The sequence below is a fragment of the Ischnura elegans genome, chromosome 8, assembly GCF_921293095.1.
Source record: "Ischnura elegans chromosome 8, ioIscEleg1.1, whole genome shotgun sequence".
NCBI classification, from domain to species: Eukaryota; Metazoa; Arthropoda; class Insecta; order Odonata; family Coenagrionidae; genus Ischnura; species Ischnura elegans.
Window position 1 is genome coordinate 84631178 of NC_060253.1, and position 26849 is coordinate 84658026.

Below are 26849 nucleotides of genomic sequence, written 5' to 3' on the forward strand. Positions count from 1 at the left end.
TATGGTCTGCACCAGTTATTACACCCAAAGACCAGTACCTATTGTACGCCTACAGTATGTATTTTCAATAGTGGAGCCAGAACACCATGCAGAAGAAAAATTTAAATGCTTAAATATGTTGTAAAAATCCATTTATGATAATCCAAGTCACTTGATTTTAGTTTTGGAATATTAAGGTAGATGAGTCTAGATTATAAAATAATATTTTGGACAAATTCTGAGATTGAGTATTTAGGAAAATTTAATAAAAACTTTTTGGAACATTTAAATATAACTATAACAGGAAAGGGCATGTTATGAATAGTTTAATTACTCAGTGTCTTATGCAAAGTCTTTGCTTAAAAATAAGCCTCTAGGACAATTTGGTGGTGAAATAGAAGGTATAATATTATTCAAGGCACTCATTTGGGCAAATATGTCAAAAAATTAAAATGCACATAACGCAGTAAAGATATACTTTTTGCAAAATGGTCTTCAGGTATTTGTTTTTAGGTAGATATAGACTCTTACAGTAATTTTCATCAAAATCTGAATCCTAACGGGACAAACGTTTGTTGAATTGAGGTGGAATGACCCTGGTTACAATTTTCTACACAACCTTGCAATATGATTATGAACTAAATTTCTCTAATGCTATGATGAGGTTTTCAACAGTTTCTACCGAGGTTTCACAGATTTCAATTAGGAGAAGATAGTAAAGAAGGCCTTAAATACCTCCATATAAGTTTCCAAGAGATTTGCCCGAGGTTTTATGTTGTACCTTATCAATATGAATTGGTTACGAATAGCGAATGCTAAATAGAGGTTATCAACAGTATTTGTGGAGGTTTCCCAACAGTTGATTGGAAGAGGATTTTAACAAGGGTCTCAGAAACTTCCAAAGAAGTTTCAACTTCCAATCCCAGATGTTTTCAATGTAAGCATTGCATTGGGGTGTGAGAAAGGAGATTTCCACGGTGTGTATTGAAGTTCTTCACTTCCGGTTACTACCCCATCTGTTGCTGTGGAGACAATAACAGTTTTGCTGGCACTACTGCCAGCGTCTTGTGGACCAATGGGACAGCAGCTGCAAGAACTGGCGGGTACAGGGCCCTTTACAATGAAATATGGGCGAAAATTGTGAACCAATTGGCAGTAGTGCCAGTAATCAACGCGGTAGTAACCAGAAATGTTGAATTTTAAAATGGTTTTCAAATGTACCATTTAACACTTCCCGGCGAATAGAATGAATAAACATTTCTCGGGTTTCTGTGCGGGTAAGAAAATCTAAGAGCGCCAACCCTTCGGGTTCCAAATCACCACCCATTCACAAGATGGAACCTGAAACGGTGGTGCTCTTAGATTTTCTAACTCGCACAGAAACCCGAGAAAAGTTTATTTAACATTTAACGTTTCGGGTTCCATCTCATCCCCCATTCACGAGAGGGAACCTGAAACATTGGTGCTCTTGGATTTTATTACCCACGCAGAAAAGGTTACTCATGGTTTTCAAATGTTGTAAAAAACTTTTGTTACGTTTTCAAGAGGATTTCATTTCAAAATCCTCTTGTAAACCTGACCAAAGTCTCCTATTGATTCGTGATTTACATCACAGAGCGTACAGTTCGACTGGACAAAGAGAGAGAGACAGAAACTCGAGGAACAAATACAAATCCACATACCTTGGAGAACTTTGTTGTGGTAGGTTGAGATTCTACCGGGGATAAGATGGGAGAGCTGGGGGAGGTGGGCTGCAGGAAGTGCAGGCGCTCGTCATCGAGGGGTGAACAGACCATGGGGCTGGAGGGGAGGAAGGGTGGGGTGGGAGGGGGAGAGGGGCTGTGGCAGTTGGGGCCCGTGCCGAAAGAGCAAACCGACCCTCGCGAGCTGTTCTCCCTTTCATGCTCCCGCAGTTTCTCCATTATCTTCGCAACAATAACGGAAGGGACAGTGTGCGATGGACCTGCAACAGAAGAGATTTGTCTCGTATGATATGCGGCAGGATGTGGTGGAAGCTCTTGATATTAGTACAATGAGACATTGCAATATTTCCACAGGATTCATTCGAACACGACATGTTTCGTTGGTACAAGGAAATATTGCGATGCCTTATTGAACTAATAAAAAAGAGATTTACCCAAATTTAAACAAAATGCAAAATGATAAATTCTAAAGCCCATTTTAAATGAGATACGTAACTGCACAGCCAAGTATGCACAAACATGGATTTAAAAATATTTGCATCACGTGCAGGCACAAATTGCACAAATGCCTGCGCAAGTGCAAGAATGATGTGCAATTGCTTGAAAGCATGTGCAACTACATGAATGAAAGGAGGCAAAATAGCCCCAGCTTACATTCGAAAATGATTGTACGCCCAACAGAGAAAAAAGATGCAACTGGAAGATATGTGCGATTCTGTGTCTCATGTAAAACAGGCAAAATGGCACACAAATCATGAAATATTACAGCAACAGGCACTTCCAAACAATTCTGGGAGAGGAACAAAGGTTAATGAGGGTAGCTAAAAGATTTCAAATCATACAGAGATAAAAACAAAGCAAAAAATACAAATGAAAAGATAAAGGACTTCATCTACCACAGGTGTTATTCAAAACCAAATTTGATGGCAATTAGATCACACTGCAGCTAAAAAATCAAGAGATTACAGCATTGCACATATATAAACACTGATAAAAATCTTTGCACATCTTCATCCTGAATGTAGTGCCCAACTGAAGTGGTTACAGGCTGCTGATGCTCGAATACATTTTTTTTGCCATCAAATGTAGTGAGTGTGTGAAATGTCAAAAAATGCCAATGTCAAAACAAAAAATAGCAAACGATTAAAAAATGCACACCAACATAAACATATCAAGAACTCTCAACTATCATTAGTGAGGAATAGAACTTACAGATTACATAATTATCATGCATAAGATCATCACCACTTAGTCATGAATTGACACAGACCAAGGCTGTAGCAAGCAGGGAGGTCACGAGGTCCAAACAGCCCCAAAAGATTTGGGAGGTATGGTCTTAAGTGTTCCATTTCCAGATGAACCACTCCCAAAACATTTTTCTGGCTACTGTCTTTAAACGGATCATACCAATTGACCAAAATATAGATACTGAAGGAGGGAAATTAACATGAATTACTAATAAGTAAATTTGGCAGTGGAAAAAAGTACCAAATTACATACTTATAAGTAACTCCTAAATAGTGGTAGCCGCACCAGCAGGTTTTACTGTATCTTCAAGTTCATTTACACAAAAATGCTTAAGACACATTAGGGCAGAGAGAAATTACTGAAAGCCATAAAATTACTATAGTTAACTCCATGAAAAAATTCACAGATACAAAATATCATCAGCAAAGAATGACTAGAGCCTTTAACAATCCACTTGAAGTTAATGTGAAAATAATTAGGAGCAAGAAATTGAAGACATACATTCATGTCATGCCACAGCACAGATATTGGCATAATCGATTGGAAACCACGGGGATAAATATTATAAAAATTTTCAGCAGAGAGTGCCGAAGGTAAATCAATACATCTTACACAGAAATGAGGAAAACTAACTTTAGCAAACCAATAAAATGCTAAGAAAAAAATAAATAAGTAGGTATGTGTAGCATTTGCATTAAAAACTAAATCACATAGCTATAACATTCATTCAAAAAGTAAATACATAATGAAGAGAAGTACAAAAAACATGCTCCAAATGAGGAAAATTTCGTGTTTTAACAAAAAAATATAAACATGTATTAATGTCTACACACAATAACGCTCGAAGAACACAGAAAGTACTTGATATTAAAGAATTCAGTACCCAAAATGTATCATAAACCTTATAAATACATGCATCATAACAACAACAAAAATACGGAGAGGAATGCTTTTAGCAATCACTTGCCTTGCGAGTAGTTTTGACCAACTGCAGCCGGAATGAAATCTATGATTCTCATGACAAAAAATTCAACCCTTTTATTGATGTAAGCAATTGATCTAATGAAAAATGAATATTTTTCACTCATTCAGAATTACATAATACTGAATTATATACCCTTATGGCCTATATACTTCTTAAAAACAATATACAGTAGACTCCCGATTATCCGGGCTAATGATGGGGAGGGACGGCACCAATAATCGGAAAACACAGATAACCCAGACTGTCACTTAAATGTCTTGCAATGTTCATAATTTACGTAAAACCAACAATATACATATTACCTATTATTTATGCAGTTATTCTGTTATTTTAGAGTGCTTCCCAGACTCAACGAGAGCTTTCTTTGCCAGTTCACGATCTTATTAGCGGCGATAACATGGTGGTACTCATATTATTAATGCTCCATGTAAGGCCTCGTTTCGAAAACCACACATCCGTGGCTGTGTGATCGCGGATCCAGAAAAGTGGTTTGCACGAATGCTTGAAAACCATTGCTCGACGTCAGAAACTACATTGTCAGTCACGTCTCGCACAAGTTGCCCGGGTTGCAACTACTGCCAGAAGAGTATCCGTGATCACGGAGCACAGTCGCGCACTGCGAGGCTTGGAGAACACAAACATGGTACTCCCGTGAATGCAGCTAGCGTGCGATCGCTTCCGTGTTACAAAGAGGATTCTGAATGAAATGATGAGTGAGGTGTAACCTAGCATTAATGCGGTCATTCAGATGATTTTGCGTCTGATTTTATTTTTTTAATAAAGGTCACGGAAAAAATTGAGCAAGAGTGAAAATCATGCGCCGGATAATCCACAACCCGGATAAACCACAGCCGGATAATCTAGAGTCTGCTGTACATATATTTAAGTCATTTCAACTACAATAACATTAAACACATGTTTAAAATTTTACAGCCGTATTTATTCAAATTGCACTCTTCTTCAGTACATAATAATTTTCAAGTTCAAGATTGACATCCAACTATGTATGCATACTGACATGGCTGATGATACAAGATTGTAGCCAGCAAACACAAGTCAAGAGCTTCAACACTTTGAGCACAAAGCATACAATTTTAGGTCCAAAAACCATAGGACTCCAGCAATGCATTCGCGACCACCTTAAAAAAATTGTGTCACAAAATTTTAATCCTGGATAGCTGATGCCATTAGGAACCAAAATTACTAATGATATTTGGGTCTAAACGCACCATTTTTAAGCAACAGAAACTTTGAGCCAAGCACTCTGATTGGTTGCGAGTTTGCCAGGTTGACAAATGCTCTGAACAACACTTGCCTTCGAATGCTTTGTTCGACAGAGATGTATCCAAGACAATCGGCAACAGGGCAAGCTCGCAGCGAATCAAAGTGCTTCGCTCAAATTTTCTAGAGTTTAAAAATGGTGCATTTACCAACCAAACATCATGAATAGTCTTGGTTGCTACCGGCATCATCTATTCAGGGTTAAAATTTTGTAGCACAAATTTTCTTCACTCAATAAATAATACTCCAATCTGGAAGGAGCCCTCTGTATTATTTACAGACAATGGTCGGTTTCAAAATTTTAACCTTGATTATATATCAAATACATTTTATCATTTATATATTTTTTTTATGATACCCCACTGAATGGCTTGATGTTATACCAATACATGATCACAGCCATTGATAAAATATGTACGCAATATAACCAGTAACAATAAAATATAACATAATCAGTGATTGGAGAGTCATAAGGATTTGTTTTGCGGATGGATATTTTGAAAGATAAAGAATAAAAATTTGTGCAAAATGACAACAATTAATTATAAACGTTACTGCCTAGAAATTGAAATGGAACACAGAGAAACTCTTACACCTATTAAAAAACACAATTAAATGACAGTTCACTCAATATGGTGAGAAAAATTGCAGCTAAATATGTCTCCAAACAATAAAATATGAGCTAGTAAAATATGATTTTACGTGATGGGTTTAAGATATCATTGACATGGAACTCCTCATAGCTTTTCCCCTTATTTTGGATAGCTCTCATCCATTTTGGAATATGAAAAGTATTTTCTAGGACCTTTTATGAAAAGAACTACAGAGTACTTCCTAAGAGAAATATCCGCCTAGTGAAGCATAGAATTGCTTACTACAAATAGGTTTCCTTGTCATAATTTCACATGATATGCCACAAAATTCTGTTTGTCTCACTTACATTTTTTACAAAATTTCAATGATTTATATAAAAAAACAGAAACATCAATTTTCAAAATTGTATCCTACCGAGGGAATTATTATGTCATAGCCACTACTTTGAAAAATATTTACATTTAAAGCCCATTTTAATACCATAGTGATTGCTGAGGATCCCCTCCCCATACATGGCAACCACCAAATCACCACATTTCAATTACCTGAAAGGTTTAGCACTCACTCAAGGTTGATCCCAATTACTAAGCTCTTAAGATCGATGAAATTGAGCAAAGAAGTGTATGTTTGCCACATTAAATAGGTATATAAAGCCTACGTGATTTGCATCATTGATATAAAAAATTTACCCAGTTCATTTAGAATAAAAAAAAAAACTGGAAAACGAAGAAAAATACAGAGAGATATTTCATTCAATAAAAATTTTGAAGTAGAAATATAACGTCTTGAGAAAAATAATTTGTGAAATTTCTGGTATGCCACTTGTATATTCATGCCCACATCTTTGGCACCATTAAAATTAACTATGAATACCTCTACCTAATTTCTACTCGACTTTCATGCGTACCGTACTTTCATTTCCCACCATGAGCACCACCAATAAGCACAAGGGATACTTCAGTTTTCATTATGTTCATTGCCTGTAAGAATAAACCTAGCACCTACCTATAATACAATGTAACCACCCTCATATCTGGGAATCTTTATATTTATGGCATTAAAAAACTCATTTCAAATTGATTCTATATCCACAGAAAGGGAGGAGCAGGCAAACCAGATCAACAAATTAAGTTCCTCTATGCTATCATTTCAATCATGCTATTTCATTCAATTCATTCTTATCAAAGTAAACAAAAAACAGAACTGTCCCTTTATCTGCAATAACATACATAAGCGCCTCAAAACTTCCTAATTTTATCATCCTCTAGTAACCAAGAGGAACGACGGAAACGATAGAATTTAATAAACAAGGGCAACCAAAATTATTAACAATTAACAAATACAATTATTTCAGAAGCTGAAAATATAAAGATCTTTTTTGACATTTTTTAAGAACTCAAGGTTCAGAGAGAAACATTCTCTATTCGAAGCTAAAATACTTCATGGGTCAAAATGACCTCGACTTATCCTTCTTAATAGCGCACAAAAACCTTCCTCTTATGGTTACCGTAAAAGGTGTAAAATTCCTAGAAAGAGTGTCTACCAGTTGTAATACAATCCAATGGCAGTTTTTTCTTTGAGTTCACAGTTGATTGGAATAGCCAACACATTCATTGAGCTATAGCATACTATAACCTCTCCTTTAGGATTGGTTTATCTTTCACAAAATATGTTCACAGAGTTTAATAATGAATGATATACTAATAAATATAAATGCATAAGAAATGCTTATTTACATCACTTCCTTGAAGTATAATTATTTCAAAATCATCTATTAGGATTCTGTGCAACTGCAGACAAAATTTACCATACCTGTTTAATGACAATTTCAATACATATGTAGATAGCCAGTATGTATGTTGTATAGAAAGAGGTACTTTTTTTCTTTTGATTAGGCATCTTTGATACACCTCATTAAGAAATATCACCTGATTCTACTAGTAAACATTTTCTCCACAAAAATGCACCCGCGGGTTTCTCAACTACTACTGAAGAATTAACATCTTCCCTAATTTAAAATGAACACACTTCAAATGAGAGTATAAAAGAAAATTCAAAGAGTTACCTGCAATTTCATGCTCCCTTCATGAAAAATAAATTTGCACAATGCACAAAGTGTGAATTTTAAAACCATGAATAGAAAATAGCAAACTCAGCAGTATCACCCAACATTTTGGGATAAAATCATGGAATTCAACAAACTTTTGAATTGATAATGTAATAAAATGTACACTTGTCATACATTACTGGCCACTGTGATTTATATAAATATTTGGCCAATGTGATTTATAATTTATCAGGTTTATAATGAATTATAAACCTGATAAATTACAAATCACAATAAATTAAGTCAAAATGGCCAAAGTACATGATTTGCAAGGAGTTAACTGAGGTACCATGACTCAACCAATTACCTACCCAAATAAATAAAGAATACATGTCAAAGATGAAACCATTTCTCAATCAAATAGAGCTGAAAAATATACAAGCTTCAATGATTTAAGTTTATACATATTGGATGGATTGAAAAATTTACAAACACCAGCCATGATCAATGTGCGCAATGTTGCTGGGAAGCACAATCCCCGTAAATGAACTGGGGAACCACAAAAACAGAGCACTTCCTTTCAATTACCCATTGGTTAAAAAATGACTATAATATACATAGACATAACAAATATGGTCCTTAAATGTTGAATCAAGAAAAACCTAGTAAATTTCACATAAAGGATTTTAATATTGACCAGTTTCGTCATTGCACCTGACCAAGTCACACAGCTACAAAACTGGTTGACATTAACACGTTGCGTACATATGGCGAGATTTCTTGTCATTTTTTTCCCGAACGTTCCGGACGGATGACGAAGATTCTCGTCATTTAGGCACGTCAACCTAAACAATTTTAAAGCGTACAATACCTATTCGTTAGTACGTTTTCAGTTGTTGTACGTTATTCATAATGAATTGATGCATCATTACGTTTGATTGGTTAAAGTCATATTCTAAACATTAGCTTCTTAACCATGTTTAAACCAAAGGCATATTTCCAATCTCAACACCTCCACCCAGAATCGGCGTTCCTAGGAATTTATATACCCCAGTACGCAACGTGTTAAAACGGTTTATGTGAAATTTAAAAGTGTTTTTTTTTGTCCAGCATGAAGCAATTTCACCAAGTCACGCATGCCTCAAACTATAAATTTTATGGTCCTTAAACGTACGAGACTAGCTCCGCTTTCGTATCTTCGTCGTCTTCTTCGCTTCCCCACTCAGACTCAAATCTACTCTGCAATTCCACCTCCTCACCGATAACAGAGGGGGCGGGACTGCGGAATTTGACCGAGAGCAGCCGAGCAGACGGTCTCGGAAGGGGACCAATGCTCGGGGGGAGGAGGAAGTGTCGCGGGGACCTCGTGGTCTCGTAGGGGGAAGGGGAACGGGTTGTAACGGCACGAGCTTGGGACAAGAGACTCGGAAGGAAACGCAGGGGGATGCTGGGTCCACCACGATTGTTCATGAAGGACCACAGCACCGCAGTCATGGGTATCCTGTTATCTCCACGCCTCTGCACCCTTGCCAAAGCTTGAGCCATACCTGGAGTAATAAACGTTAGGTGGGGAAAAAGGACGTAAACTTAGCAGACACACAATGATCAATCAGCATTTACACATTAGAAAAAGACGTACAATATATTGTAATAATTCTACCAATCATGAAAAAGTAGATTCCTTGCTGGTGCAAAATATTGGTCCCAGCATCAAAGCTTATCATGCATCATGTGCTTCCTCTGGACCACCAGTGACATATGCTTCATAGATCATGCTGCCCTTGTACAGTACGATACAACCATCTGAGACCATTTCCTGAATTGGCTCCCCAGTTAAAAATATAGATATTGGAACGTCAGTGGTCCCAGTTGACATTGAGACCAACTGCCTGAATGGCAAAGGGTATGCGGAGGTACCTGATTTTGTACATGATCAAAGATTGAGACAAGCTATAAGTTGGACAATTATCTCAATTTTGGATTACATTCATTCCAATTCATACTGGGAAAAAAAATTTCAGCTTACAGAAAAATACCTAACCATTGGTTTCTATCAAGCCTAACCCTTAACAGTATGGGTTATGTCAATTGAATTCTCACCCCTAGTGAATTTCTAGCTCTACTTACTCTTGTTAGTAAATAACTGATTACATTACTGTTTATTACTCACCAGTTAATCCTCTATATCCACAAAAGCCAGACTCAAATGTTTCCATAAGGTCCTGCTGGTACTTGAAAAAGTCATTTATTGCAACTCCTTTCACCTGCAAGAAAATAATATATGTACACATTTTAGAATTAAGCACGAAAAGGTGACTTCACAGTGGATGCTTAAAACGGGTACTGTATTACAATCTTACATCTCATGTTTATGTTTCATGTAAGGGCAACAGTTTTCAAGAACATCTGATGCAATAAAGAGGGAAGCTCATACCCAAAAGAAGTTGTACTGTCTATCAAATTGTTGTTCTATCAAATTTCTCCAGACCTTTCCTTCATGTCTTCACAGAAGAATTAATTGCCAGCGCTATTTTCCAAGAGTGAATACTATATGTAATAAAAAGTAAATGATGTTCTGGTATCCCTCACTTAACATGAAATTGCAAAACATGGTTTTCACTTAACATGAAATTGCAAAACATGGTATTGATTCACTTAATCCAACTACCCCACTGATAAGATGGCAGAATTTTGTGAGATTGTAGCAACAGGAATCACTTGCCGCTGGGCCCAATGGAGGGATATTGTTGTGACCCATTGTTGCCTGAGGTTGCACATAATATATCGTCAACCACACATTCAGTGGAAGCTTTTTCCATTTTGAAATAAATACATATTTGCAATTTCCCATTATTTTAAAATGTATTACATCCTAGGTTTCAATGTTACTACATCATCTTCAAGGAAATAACCTCATCTTCAAGGAGATGACCTCATCTTCATTCATCTTCGGATTTTATTCCTTTTCCATTTAGTGGATGATAAAAAACATAACAGAATCTCTGAGTAGAGATCTAGAAAAGGTCCACTGGGTGAATATTACAGCCTTAGGAATAATACAGAAATGAAATAGAAGGATGTAATACTATATCCAGGGCAATCTCTAAAACGCTTGCTAGGACGCAATATTACATCCATAGCTAGCAAAGTGACAAGATACTTTTGGGAACATATCTCTATTGTTAAGCAAGGAATACCCATACTTGCACTAATCTAAGATGAATTCAATTCCAAAACAATTTCCTCCTAGAACTTCACCAGCCGGTAACATGATTTTCATCCCCCACAAGGCTAATAGAGCATCCCCTCTCCAGAAAGCAACAAATTTCCCCCACAGGTGCAAAATATTCATTTTAAAAATCCCCCACAATTTCTTATAAACATTAAAAAAATATTCCTATTACCAGCATGTGAATACGAATCTTAAAAAGCTTATAGAATACAAGCACTAAATAGTAATCACAATTCCTGTAACAGTGGCGCAGCAAGGGGGGGTTTTGGGGTTAAACCCCCCCCCCCCCCAGAGCTCAGAGAAATGCTTAAGTTAAATGCATTTTACTTAATTGGATTGATATTACTAACAGCATAGTGTAAGAATTAATAAAATATCCTTCAGAAAGCCGTAACACTCACCACTTTGAACCGTTTATCTAAAAATTCCGCAATTTATTAATCTCGCACCTACCGCTTATCCTGGTGGGTATTCCACACCCCCACACACCCTGGTATTAGTTGCACCTAAGCCCCCCCAGCCTTAATTCCTAGCTGCACTCCCGTCCTGTGATACCCATGTGAAGCACGATGCAATACATTAAGAGCTGAAAACTGTGTCACTATTTGCGATGCGAATTCATGTTTTTCCACAAGTCCTAATGCATATCACAAAATATAGTTTTTCTTTATTGCAAATACAGTATTAAACATGGGATAAATAATTGGCCACTAACCTTTGACGGCTGTAAAAACCTCCTAGGAATGCGTGAAACCTCGTCATCACTCCCTCCGTCCGCGCCGCAACCTCCAAACGGAAACGGACTGGGTGCACCCCGCTGGGAGCCGGAGACCGACCCAGGGCCTCCGCCCCCACCCCCAGACCCCTGACTCGGAAGGGATGCGCCACCGGGGTGCCCTCCAAAACCCAGACCAAACAGCATCTCCTCCGGATCCGGCCTGCGGGATTCCAGCAAGGAGTCGATGCTGGAGTGGGATGCAGGCGAATGTCCGTCCGATTGAAACGAACCCCCACCCCCAGCAGCATCCGTCACCCCCTCCCCATCCCTCCTCCTGCCCGCAAAGGCCTCCCTGCGCTTTGCTGTGGCCGACGACGACCCACCCCCTGATCGCTCCCTTCTGGATGTGTGCGAGGCAGGAGTTGGCGGAGATGGCTCCGATGACGGCTGACGGGGACTGCAGGGCCGGAAACGGTAAAAAGAAAACTGCACTGATGCATGGTAACCACAAACTCGACTGTGATTCAATCCCAACCTTATCAGGGTTCCCACTCTAACGAAATTATAAAATTCACGGTTTTTTCCAGGTTTTCACGGTCTAAATATCATCAAATTCACGGTTTGTAGATAGGGCATTTTAGGCAGAAATATTGATCACCTAACAATCATTGGCCGCACGTTAACTAAAAATGTAACAAACGCAACAGATGCCTTGAATGCAAACGCAGCAATGACAGTGCTATCTCTCATGACGTCACCTATCGTTAGCAAAATTCATGTCCGGCTAAAAGGGTGTGAGTGGGAAAATGAAGAGAGCAGGGTAGCAGGGAAGTGAAGAAGTGCCTGATTTTTTGCCAGGATTAAGGTCTTCCAATCGCAGGCTTAAGGTCAATGTGCTGTCATGGCACACACGGACCAATTAATAGTTGCGCTTTCGAATACACGTGTGCAGGTAAATGCATGGGCATTGCCTGCACGTGAGTGACCTTTGAAACATGATTGAAATATCGTTTTTTTCTTTTAACCCGTCTATCGGTGTTCTACTATCAAGTTTGAGAGATTTCTAAGGTTTTATGACGAAATTCACGGCTAATTCACGATTTTTAAGTTTTCACGGTTGAGTGGGAACCCTGCTTATACAAATCCTTCATGTCCAACAAGATCATTTGTTTAAACTCCTTTCCAATTAATTTCTCTGAATTTTGGAATTCCCATACCATAAATACCAAATTATCACCATCCCAACAATCACCAAAAGAAAAGTTACAAAAAATCACCCCATGAATAGTTCTATTGAAGTTTTTTTTAATAATTTCATTTTTTCTTAGTAGAACCTCCTCTCAGGATAACGGTTCATGATGATTTGTTTGACTTTTTCATTTGAATTTTCCATTTTTTTTTCTAAATATTTACCAGGTGTGTTCAATTAACATAGATGACATTAAAAGAAATCGATAACAAAGCTAATCATAAAGAGCAAAGGCTATACCACGAATTGAGTTTGAGAAGAGTTTTGACGATGAGACAATATATTGGCACAGGTGCATAATATCTAATGGGGACTATTTTGAAGGCGACAAAATTAATGTAGACAAAAAAAAAACAAATATTTTTTCTGAAAACTAAAATTCCCATTATTTTCTGAACACACCTTGTACACTGCTTTTACTTATGCCTAATAATTATAAGCCATTCATCATTTATTTTTAGCAGAATAAAATAAAAATGTAGTTTATAGTCCGGACCAATTTGGAAACTTTAGAGCATAAATAGTCATTCATTCGTTACATGAGGGATAGCCCCATAGCTTAAGATATTGGCTTCATCCCAATTGTTTAACTCCAATAAGAACCTAATGATATAGTCCAATGAGGAGAGAAGCTATGATTTAAAGTGAAGAATGATGATAAATACTTCTCCTTTAAGGTAGCATTGAAGGATTAGCAATTAACTATAATTGAGTGATAGCATTTTACACTAATTTCCTATTTTTCTAAGGGTACATACAGGGTGTCCCATTTATCTTGACCACCCGTAATAACTTTTTGTCCAGATGCAAATTCAAAAATGTGTCAAGCAAATGTTCATTAGCTGTCAGAAGGACATTAATCAGCATGATTGCCTTCCTTGTAGCTTTGTTTTTTGCAAAGATATGAACAGCGGTATGTCTTTTTTAAAATGGCACCCTATATTTTTTATTCGGCAATTCATTTCCTCTCCTAAAGAGCTATTAAAAAATGTAGCACAGTGGACCATTAACATAAACACAGTGCTATGAAAAATGGCTGACTCACTAGCGCTTAGTGCAGGTACGAGGGTATTGGAACTACTCCACTTGCTGACGTTGACAGTGAACATATGAAAACATAGTAAAGTTATTTCGGGTGGTCAAGATAAATAGGACACCCTGTATATGCTAATGGCGATTGATAAACTTACCACATAACTTCCTCAGGCACACAAGCAGAGTAGAGATGACCAGCTAAAATAAGAATAAGCAGCAATGATTAAGCAAATTATAAAAAGGATAGTGGGAAATTTAAAATAGGAATAGTCAGGTGCATAAATTCAATGCAATTATGTAACTATGTAACTAACCTTAGCAACATTAAAAAATCAGGACATTCTATGAATAAAAAATACCTACTCCGCACCAAAGGCGTATCCAGGATCAAAACTGAGGGGGCAGGAGGGAGGGGAAAGCTCCAATCAATCAGGTTTTGGATCATTTTGTCAGCATGGAAAAAGGTGAATGAAACCAAAATTTTGACGAAATTGCATACAATAATAGTAGTGCTTGAAAATTGAGCTAATACAATTATTTGCTTGAAATAAACTTATTTTTACACTGGTTACTTGTCTTAAACTAGTGCCATTTCTCTTGGGTTTAAAAGAAAAATTATTCAAAACTATAGAGGGTGTTTTAGGAATAATCTGCAATACTTGAGGATTTGTTAGGGGAGCAAATTTTAAGTATCTTTTTGTCCATTGACAAGGGATCCTAACTCCTTAATTACTGAGCTATGGCAATGCAAACATTTTGTTTAATGCACTCAGCAGTTACCATGAATATGGTTTTTCTTGGGTACCCTTCCTTTTCAAAATTTGCAAATCACTCTTGTAGTTCTACAAATATATTATTTTGAGAAATAACCCTTGGTTACATTAACCCTCCAATAGGAGGCCTACATGATGTAAAATGGAAAAAAACTCGGTGCTTCACATATATTTACTTCAAAATGACCTCGGACAGTCAAAACAAATTGTGGTTTTCAGTTGACAATCAGGGAAAGAAACAAGTGTAATATTTTTGCTATAAAGGCTCAATTATACCAAATCAGTTCATCAACATAATAGATTGCTAAATTCAGAATACTTGAATAAAGAATACATTTTGTACGTCAAGGAGCTTGAGCAGTAGGTGTGATAGCAACTATTTAGTTACAAAGAAAATTGAAGATATGGAGAAAAATATTTGAGTGAGGTAACCACACACGTCATGATTCTCACATTGCCCTACTTAAATGGCCAAAGTTCAATCATACCTTCAGCTCCAAGGCCAAGTCCGTCTTCCACCATACTATCTCTGTGGACAGCAGAAGCCCCCTCTCCAGTTAGTCCCGTTCTTTCTTCTCCCTCCTCGTCTTCACTCCTGTAACGAGAATCGAAAAAAAATTACAGGTACATTTCTTTGTTACAGTAAAAAAGGAGTTAATGCATAACCCTTGGTTACATTAACCCTACATGAGTAAAAGAAAGCTATTTGAACTCCATAAGCAGCTGGGGACATCGAAGGCAGGAGTTTGGAAGAAGAGAGGACCCAAGGCAATATGACAATAAAGGACATATAGGGTGTTAATGATATTTGGCATTTCATTTTATTTATCATCAAATGATTATTAGATCGTTAAATTTTGCATCCTGATTTTACGTCACGGCATGGTTTGCTTGAGGGGAAGATTATAAAAAATATTGTTTGAGGCGACCAATGCCCCAGAATGGACTCATTCACCAATTTTAATTTGTTACCGACTGTAGTTGAGGTTGAAATATAAAGAGAGATGTTTTTCCACCGTTTACTTCTCGAGCCATTCAAAGTCCTTAACCTTATCGCAAATGATATATACCGATCATGATGCATTCTTTGACCCATCGTACATACATCGTGGTACCTACAGTGTAGTTAGTTCTTATACCTTTAAGTCTCATACATTTTGACAAAATACTGCCAGTATCCCATAAAATTTTCATTCCGCTTCGGAATCGGAACGAGTTAAAGAGTCCTGGGGTGTCACCTACATCCCAAGCACCCTTCCACGTTCCTCTTCCGAGCTCAGGACTTCCCCTGAGCTTTTCCCTTTCATGAGAGATAATTATTTTTTTCTCTCTTAGCATGTAGAACATTACATATATGATGTTTAAAAAGATATTTCACGCCTTGAAACCCTAAGTTGTAAAGTTAACATCAAATATGTTGCCAAATGTCAAATAGCGTATATAGAGAACTTCAGTTGAATACATTTCTCCCATTATCAATTTTATAGTAGAAATGTAAAAGTAAATATTTAGTATAAATAAAATTCGGTGGACCTATTCAATAAAGAACACAACATAACTGTATCATTTCAAGGAAAGAGAAAAAAAATGTTTTTTTTGGGGAGTTGATGACACCCATGCACTTTCTAACGTTATATTTTGCTGTGCGCCCTCTTCTGGGTTAAATAGAACCATGATGCTGTGAGTTTGACACTGATCAGAGTTTCTCCAATAGGTTAAACTCATGAGGGATTGATTTCAAATAGTTGTGAAGCAATTGTAAATTGGTGCCTTTGAAATTTATACTTCAAAAACTCAAAATGAGGGCCGAGTAGTAGTGTGTGAAAATTGTTGCTAAAGCGCGAAAGCTGAGCATCTCCTCGTGTAGAATTTCTATTATTTTTTTTAAATAATGCCAATGAATTTCTATTACTTTCTTCTTCGTGCATTTTAACTGTAGTTGGACTATCATTTTCTCTCACACAGTGAGCACCTCGGACAAAAACCCACATCCATGTCCTGTGCAGTGGAATAAACTACCCATACAGGTTTCGAACCCATGACAGTTGGGCTAGCAGACAAGGCGTTATCCTACAGCCACCGAGACCGAAATCTTCTGAAAGAGACCTTACAATTCCAAAAAAAAAAAAACTATTTTAAACTCCATAAGCAGCTGGGGACATCGAAGGCAGGAGTTTGGAAGAAGAGAGGAGGACCCAAGGCAACAGCTTTTTTTGACAGATTATTATTGATATGTCCCATTTTGGTAGGATGAAGACAATCGTTGGTAGAAATTTGGACAGAAAGAACAGCAAGGAACACCTTGAATTGGACAGGTACTCTTATTATGGAGCAGGTGATGAATCTTCTATATTATTTCTACTGTACAGATACCTTTTTCTCAACTTATACGCAACCAAACTCCACAAATGAGGTACCAAAATGCACAGAATTTATCAGAAAACATGCGACAGCATATCTTACTTCCTAAATATTGCTATTGTTTCATAAAATTGGTTTTTAAATAATTTAAAAAACAAAAAAAAAACAAACAAAAGGTAAATATTCCTGACGTTAACGGCGCACAAACTGATACATTTGTTCATTTGCAACAATATCTTGCATTCTTTAAATAACTTTTATCAAAATGCGGTTGATTCCACATTCAAGTCTCCTGTTGATACAAGTATGAGTCATCATGTGCGTTTAACAGAGGATAGTGTAATTACTTCCAATGTTGTGTTTAAAGAGGTCCTCTGGCCTCAATTTGTACATGAACTTACCAATTAAATTTGTACATAAGACCCTGCCTTTTTTTTCTACATTTTAAAATTAGAAACGCGCCTATCCCTCTGTGGACCTGCATTGAAAAGAGCGGGGGAAGCCCGCTGGGAGCGGGCGCAGCACGCTTGTATTCTTTATTAGACGGAAAAGATTAGTTTATATGATATCTGTGCGAAGACTGCAAATCCAATGAAACTTGAAGGATGATGATTACGTTGCATTCAGAATCAAATAGAAGTCGTTCTCTTGGGGAGGGAAAGGGGGGAGGGTGAGAAAAACGTAGGCAAATAAGGGTTTCCTCAGCGCCTGAAGGGTAGGCAACACGTTCGACTATTTTTTTTTCTTCGAAAGAATCTCAAAGGAATAAATAATATCAATAAAACACTAACTAGAAACGACTGAGAATTTACCTATATTATGCGTGATTGGTATAAGTAGTTAAAACTTGGGAAAAATTATTGTATTACACGGGGGAAAATATATAATATATAATTATGTATATGTTGGGCGAACATAAAACATGATATATGATAAATAAAACAACTTAAAATACAACCATTTTTCTTTTCTTTGACGATTACAAGGGGGGATTATCACCCTCACATTCGTAAGTAATTCTGCATTTCATTTTATTTATCATCAAATGATTTTTAGATCGCTAAATTTTGCTTCCTGATTTTACGTCCCGGCATGGTTTGCTTAGGCGGAGGATTATAAAAAATATTGTTTGAGGAATTGACTCCTTCACCAATTTTAATTTGTTGCCGACTGTAGTTGAGGTTGAAATATAAAGAGAGATGTTTTTCCACAGTTTACTTCTCGAGCCATTCGAAGTCCTTAACCCTATTGCAAATGAGTTGATGACGTCACGGATATATACCGATCACGTCGCTGCTTCTCAGCCACCCTTTGGCCTAGCACAATGCACAAAACGATACCTCCACTGCATAAACGCACAGCAATCGCCCACCGAATCCAATCGGCTCATCTAGTACTGTAAGGGCTATTTCGATGAGCGGATTAGATTCGGTGGGCGATTTCTGAGCGTTTATGCATTGGAGGTATCGATACGCTTCGAGCGGTTCATGACCGCTTTCACTCTCGTGCATGATTGCTTCCCTCAATGTGAAGTTAAAACTGAACGAGTAAATGAGAAAAAAAACTGTATAATGAGTTACTTTTTCCTTCTGTTTGAGTCAATCCCGCCGAAAATCATTTAGTGAGTCTTCTTTGTTTCCTATATTTGAAATTTTGGGCAAATTAAAAAAAAAAAAAAAACCTCACTGCCTGTGTGTTCTTCAACATGGACGAGGTGATGTGATTCATTAGGAGGGCGATTGGTATCCCTTAGCAACCCATAAATTTCAACATAATGACGCCACCAACCCATGAAAAAGTGAGCGGAAATTTTCGCGCTTCATCAGTTTTCAACTTAAAATGGGAGATTGGATGAATTTATAAGATAACTTTTCGCCGTAATTTATTATTTCAATGGATCGCGATATTGGATCTCAGTTATCGACCTCACTCGGCCTATCCCATTTCTCCAGTCACTGGTCGGAGCACTATCCCATTATGACGATGCAATGGGAGGCACGTAAGAGGAATTGTACCCTGGGGGGAATAGGGGCGGAGAAGGGTGCCCCTCTTCATATAGGGCGCCCTGAAAGGCCACGATCGATGGCCATCACTTCATAAAGCCCCCTTGATGTCCCTCTCACCCCCTTGGACAATCCAGGGTTCGACCCACGGAGACGAGACAAACCCCGCTGCCTCCTTCGATGACCAATAATAAGCTACATTCCACAAGCGAAAGGAAAGACTTAATTACACCACAGATAAGGGGGCATCCATTGATTACGTGAGGTGATTTAGTCATTTTTGGACCCTCTCATCCCCCCTTGGTGAGATATCGTGAGATTTGGTAGGACCCCCTCCCTCTAATCTAACGTGAGATAGTTCAAACTACGTATTTTCAGGGTAAATACGTTAATCTATGCTTAATTGCGTTGAATTTATACCAAAATAAATTAATTTAGACTAGTATTTAGGATTACTAAGAATGCAATTTTACACTGTTCCTTGCGGAAAAAATTACGTTATTCCCCCAGTTAACTCCACGTAACGTATAATTAATGGATGCTCATGCTCGAGGTCCCCAGGGTAATATAAAAATCGCACTTATAAAGGGCTGAATGCTATAACCGAGGACTCGACTGTAACACAAACTACATAGGACAGACATCACAATATTTTTGTTGAACTGAATTTCCTGACATAAATCATCGGTAAAAAATAACATAACTGCGCCCTCGCAAACTAGGTATAGTTTAAACGAGGGCCATAATTTCGACTTTGAAAACAGCAAAATTTTAGATACTGAAAATAATTTAACAAGAACATTATTTAAATAAATCGTGCATAATTCCAAAACCGAAAATTGTTGTAATAAAAGATAAGACATAAACAATATATCATTACATATTAAATTTATCAAAATTGACAGGTGACAACGAATTATGCTACCTTAGATACAATCAATAAACATTGCAAAATGTTATATCAAAATTCTAGTCCCTCCTTTTCTTAATTACAACTGTTTCTTTTTTGATTATGTAATTGAAAAAACTTTGTTGTAACCATTTATTATGTTCATGTATCAAAATGTAAAACTCATTTTCATTTCAGGCCGAGATGATTGTTTGTAAATGAACCGAAACGTCGTAAAAACTTGCATTTCAATTTTAAGACCAATACTCTAAGATTCAAAATTGATATTACCAAGGACTGCTTCCGAATTTATTTTTTCAACAATTTTTGGACTGTTTCTTTAAAAAAATCCATTTGACAAACGAATTTGTGCGCAATTACCCAAAAAGGCCTGATGAGAAGCTCACATTACTGTTGTATTCATGTGTTAGGGTACAATATAAAAAATTATCCATAGTATTATGTTTCTCTACGCGGGAAAACGAGGTTAAAGATCCCATGATACTGGGTACGTCAAAAAATGCAAACGCGAAAAGACACTGCATTATATTATATCTGACTGGCGTTACACAAACTTGGGAAAACTTTAATATCATACCGCGGCGAATAGCTGGGAGAATTCAAATTCATTGAAATCATGTCACAAATTCCAAGGTTGGTAACGAAAATCGCAAAAAAAAAAGAGTCAGTTGGTGCTATCCCTACACCCGAGAGAACCGGTTTCAAGAAAAATATTCCAGTCCCAAAATCGAGTAAAGCGTAACGCTAAAAACTTCGTCAGGAGACACAGTGGGCTGCAATCGAAAAAAATGCGAGCAATAATGTAAAATGATGTTTTACGAAATAGGGACCTGAAAATTTGTAAAAAATGATCATAATGGCTAGAAATCAACGAACTGCAAGCCGAATCATACTTATCCTCTATTTTACTATTAAGTTCAATAGGTTTTTAACTGAACGTGGATACCCTCAGAGGTGTTTACAGGGGCGGATCCAGGATTTTTTTCTGGGAGGGGCACGAGCAAGGCCGTATCCAGGATTTTGTTCTGGGTGGGGCACAAGGATACCTCGTAATACAAAACGAACACAATGATAATGGGACCTTATTAAAAATATTGCATATTTTTGAGGGTCTGGGGGGGGCACGTGCCCCCGTGCCCCCCCCCCCTGGATCCGCCTATGGGTGTTTACGCGATTTTTCAAAAAAATTAAATTGAATAAAACTAACGAATAAAATATTTGTACCTCGAGCGGCGCATATTCATTTGGGCCTGTCCCAGTACTTCGCACTTCGCAGATTAAAATTGCAGTTTCACTTGGAATTTGAAGCCAGAACTCTCTGTTCGATAGCCAAGTGCTCTACACACGAGGTTGCCACGCTATACTGCTAAGCATTAGGTTAACATAATGAAAAAATAAAATCAACTGATTTGGGCGTTACTTGGTGGAACGAAGAAATTTTCATGGTGAAACAGAAACACAGTACTATTCCACAAAATTTATTTTGGCTGTCACTAGTTTCGACGTTTACACCGTCATTATCAAGACTAGCAACTAAGTTAGTCTTGATAATGACGGTGTAAACGTCGAAACTAGTTGACAGCTAAAATAAAGTTTGTGGAATAGTACTGTGTTTTTGTTTCACCATGAATAATGAAAAAATACTCAAAAAGAAAGAGATGTATATTTTTTTAAAGAAAATATCGAAATAAGGGGACATCCCCGCATATATCTAGTTCATGCATAACAAACATTAAATCATTGTATATCCACGGGATAAAAAAGTATAGGATGATATAGGACAGCCAGTATGAAGGAGAAATGAATGAGGATATCGACCTTGCTGTCATTACTCCAGGCGGCCTAAGGCTATCCATTTAGGCTGCCCTTGGCAAATGATTGTCGATCGCGAACCAAGGTCAACATAGCACCACCACTTGGCGAACGGAAACGAAAGCGAAAAATTAAGAGGGGTTTCGTTGAGTCTATAACGCTTCAGACTGTTATATCCGGGAATGAAAGCCGGTTTGTCGACTAATGTCTGAAGCGTCTTTCACACCACTCAATATTCATTAAAAACAAAGTGGATGCATCACTCGCCTTACCTGACGAACGACTTGTTTAATACTTGCGCAATCGTTTTTTTCCATGATACGAGGCGTGTTCAAAAATTACAATAAAATTTAGTTTTTTGAAAAAATATTCATTTATTCGTCCAAGTTAATGCTTTTTGCCTTCAAAAGTACTATTATTATATACTAATTATTATTATATGCTATTTTATTATTACTACTAATTAATATTATATAGGTAATTTTTCTTCCTTACTAGGCATCATGAACTTGTGCTTGCACTTCTTACAATCCTTGAAACACTTTTTCAAACACGATCTTTGGGATAACCTTTAGCTCCGACAGCGAATTCTTTTTAGTCATATATATGTGCTTGGAAAACAACGACCCTTTAATGCTCTCTTAATTTTTTTGAATTACGAAAAAGTCACACGGAACCATGTCTGGCGAATACGGAAGCTGGGGCATTGTAACGATACTATTATTGGCCAAACATTCACGAACAAGCTGTGAGGTGTGAGCCGAAAATCGCCGAGATCACACGCTTAACCTTAGCGGCTTCCATAGACAAAGTAAACAATGAACACATTTGACACTTTTATCGTACTCCAGGGGCATGTATACCACAACATTTAAAAAAATTGACAATCGCACTCTCTAGACTCCATACCAGCGAAATGTGCCCTCTAGAACATCACGAAGCTATATGTTAACGTGCTCAGTGATTAAGGTATTCGATTACCATGCCACCGTTTCTTGATGAACTCTCGTAAGCAATAATTTTTTTCCATAAATTCTTTTTGCATTTTATTTTTTTAAAACCCGCTTTCACTGAAAATTTTCTTTCTGCGCGAGGAAATGTTTTTTCATTCAAATGTGGCGTCTGATATTTTCCCATTTTTTCACGCGGAAGCTTCCTTTGAATTATGTTACGTCCGTGTCGCAAACACTCGACTACGGTAGCTTATAAATTCTTGACGTTATAGACGGAATGCATATCAAGTTTAATTGCTAAAACGCGTTTGTGTTTAAAATATTGGTTATATAACCCCTAATGGAGAGTGATTCGAGGAAATCGCCCGATGGGCCATGACACTGCAAGGTTTGATTGAATTCTGAGACACGCATTCTGGACGCTCCCATTGTAAGACGGTATATGCGAAAAGTATGAATCCGTAAAGCGCCTGAAAATAGTCTTGGTTAAAAGGTCTCCACGGAACGACGACCATCACCACGGTTCCTCATTGGGTCGTTATTATCCACTCAAAAAGACGCCGCAATTCAACTCGACCCCATTCGATGAATGCCTAACAATGGGACGGCCGTCGTCAAAGGTTACGGGGGAGATGGTGGTGTTGGTGGGGGGGGGGGATGAAGAGGAGATAATGGAGGAGTGGGGTGAGGTCTCGCCTTTCTCTCGAGTGGCCTGCAAACGTTCCGCATTCAACCGCTAAATGAGGTCCTCAAGAGGTAAAAGTGGAGCCGATTACCGGGGGATAAGGGGTGATATCTTGACCTCTGGATGGTTAGGTAGAGCAAAATATCTTACACTCTCTCCATTGATGCCCCATAGCAAACGCGAACTCACAACTATTCGGATAATACCGGGAAAAACAGTACACTTACGATTCCATGCCCGCGCCGAAGGCGGGTTTGTTGTTGCCAAGCCGGTGAGTCCAGTGGCACACCTCAACCAGCCACTTTAAAAGCACAATGAATAGTTAGGACATATTTATGCGTTGGTGGCATCAAGTGTGGTTTGTGTGAAAAAGAAAACTTAAATATTTAACAATTTGACAATTGAACAATAAAAATTTGCATAAAATATAGTGACATTAATTAATTGCAGTTGATTAATTATTAAAAAAAGACGTGTGATTGTAACTGGCGATTTACTTTTTATTCCCTTTCCAACGTATTTTTATATTTTTAAACCAAAATGGTATTTAATTATGTTTTGATTTTTTATAAATGGAATCGGATATGCGAAATTCAAGATGTTGATTCTTTTTTTTCCTTAATTTATTCGAACGTTAAAAAGGTCAAAAATCATTCGCATACCTAAAAATTAGAAGTTATTATAAAGAGAATGCAATCAATGATAATAACTACCGATCCACCGGTCGTATTTTGTGTTTCTCCGTGCTGTATTGGTCGTGAAAAAACTTCGTTATCATCACGGGGAACGTAACAACGGGGAGCGCGTGCTTAGCGGTCGTCGATTGCGAATTCAACGTTACCTCGCTCATAACGATCAGTATAATGACTGAGCTGCTACATGCCTAATCCGGTTTGAACTGTAAGTTACCTTTTAGTAACATAAAGCCAAAAGCATTTCGAGATTTAAGCAGTAACTCGTTCGCTTCCATCGATGCAATAGCTGCAGAGCAACACACCTGTAATCTGAACGGAAGTAATTTTCCAAGAAAATACAACGGTTCAGACTCAAATCAACTTCGTTTATCAAGTAATATTCCTTCATTGAAATTGAAGGTCTTTTTCAGTGCGCCCATGCCACTTCCGGTCTTAACCGGAAGTGATAATTTAGTTACACGTGTCCTATAAAACTTGCAAAAACTGTAATAAATGTAACGAGTTTTGCGCCACGGAAGAGCGTTGCGGGTAAAAGATGTGAATTTAAGAGGAGTACCACGTGGTCCGCCATAACATGAGAATGAAGGCCCAAGGTGCGGTTTACGGTGGCAGGGTAGGATAATTGATCGCCCGGCGTGAGTCAACTGTTTCGGCGCGTGCTTTGCGGTCGTCACCCAACTATCGGACACGATTTCTCCCGATGACTTCGCGGGTTCTAGTCACCATCTGCCGACCGCAAGCCAAAGGAGGAGGAAATACGAGAGTGCTAGGTGGCTCATCCTATACTGCTTTAAGAAGACGCATCACTCCCGATCGCATTTTGTTTTACATTCCAAGTACGAGATAAGCCCTAGTAATAAGTCGTCGTAATACTAAATTCTAAACTCCGATCGTATCCCCACCCACTCGGAATAGAACAATCGTAATTAAATTGAGTTGGTTGGAAGCCAAGGGGTACAAGTGATTTCTCTTCTCTATACAGAGTTAGATACAGAAATTACGTATAGAAAACAAGCGAGATCAATAATAATAATAATATATTTATTGGTACCACGAGATATGTAATACATGTATAGGATCCGTCAAGATAGATACTTAGATTTGATTTTCCACTCGATGTAGGCACAGAACAGAGACTCACTCGTTTCCCTTGGCTACCATGTTTTTGTGTATTTATTCTAACAATTAACTTTACCTAACTCTGTTGAAAAAAAGTCAGCTTCCAACCGACTCAATTAAAATAGATCGAAATAATTAGGTCATTAACTTGAAATAATTAGGTCATTGACAGAAATGGCAATTACATAAAAATTTCGGTAGATAGAAGGGAAATACATTTTGCGACGACATTTAAGTCCTCCGCATTCAGCCATTTCCACGTGATTTTAAAATAAAACACCGCGAAAGTTGCCGCCCATCTCTCATGAGTAAGTGACGTCATTAGATTTGTGGTTCATTTGCTCGTTCAAGTAGAGCAGATAATAAAGGGGGGAATAGATGATAGCAATGAATGGCGAAACTAACTACTCACCCTATTTCGGATGCACAAAAATTCAGATCCTGCATAAAGCACGACGGGAGCGTACTATTAATAACATAGGTAAAATATTTTGGCGGCGTTGATAGTTTTACGCTGAGGCTGTATTAAATTACACTATTACGGTCTGGAGTAGTCATCGCATCCGTGGACTTGCATTATTAGCCTACCGTATGTTTTTCGAATGGGGGGAGCTAGAACGCAGATCAGGAGATAAATTTTAGCGTACAATATATTTTTTTTAAATTAATGCACGACTCGCCTCTAAATTTTATTTTTGGTACACTTAGACATATATGTTTACATAATGAGAAATGTTCCCATTATATATACGATCGTATATCCTATTTGTGGGGGCGGAAAATATTGCGGAAGTTATTTGACATTTTTTAAAATACTTGAATATAAAAATAATAGGAAGGGGCATTTTAAAATATTTCGACTTTCGATCTACTTTTTACTAATTTAAAGTCTAACGACAAGTCTCCGCTTAAAAATAAAAATCATGACTGTTAGGACAATTTTGTGGAGAAATAGAAGACATTTTATGATTCAATGCAGGCTTTTTTAATAAAAATATTTAAATGCGCTTGCAACTCACAAAAAAACCTTATCCATAAAAGTTATCCGGGTATTTATTTTGGAGTAAATGTAAACCCATACAAAAATGTTGATCAAAATCGGAAACCGTATGAGCCACACGCTTGATAAATATAGGTGAAATGACCCACATTTATCATTGCATGTAAATGAATTATTTTCGCCCATCTACAATTCCCACTGAGGACTCACCAGCACGTGCCTCCAGGCTCTAGTTCGACGAAATAAAGCCAACCATTAATGGCTTTCCTAAGCCGTTAGCAAGGCTCGAGAGTGACGGGAAAGTGGAAACTATTAGAGGCGCCTCATATCAAACACTTTTCATCGAGAAATCCCTTAACTGCCGAACGGCCTCGGGGCAGGAAAGATGAAAAGAGCGACGGCGGCGCCGCGAGAGGGGAGCGGGAAAAAAATGAAACGATCGAGGAAAGTTCCGGATTAAAATGACT

General features: G+C 37.7%; 1 protein-coding gene across 1 annotated transcript in view; it reads right to left on the minus strand.

Annotated features, from left to right (window-relative positions):
* The window catches only part of LOC124164103, a 408402-nt gene that overhangs the window by 31185 nt on the left and 350368 nt on the right, over nucleotides 1-26849 (minus strand). The window contains exons 4-8 of the mRNA XM_046541275.1: nucleotides 15333-15439; nucleotides 14227-14269; nucleotides 11785-12244; nucleotides 10008-10101; nucleotides 1662-1942 (exon numbers count right to left, since the gene is read on the minus strand). Of these exons, the coding sequence (XP_046397231.1) occupies nucleotides 1662-1942; nucleotides 10008-10101; nucleotides 11785-12244; nucleotides 14227-14269; nucleotides 15333-15366 (912 nt within the window). The 5' untranslated portion in view covers nucleotides 15367-15439. The remainder of the gene's footprint in view (nucleotides 1-1661; nucleotides 1943-10007; nucleotides 10102-11784; nucleotides 12245-14226; nucleotides 14270-15332; nucleotides 15440-26849) is intronic.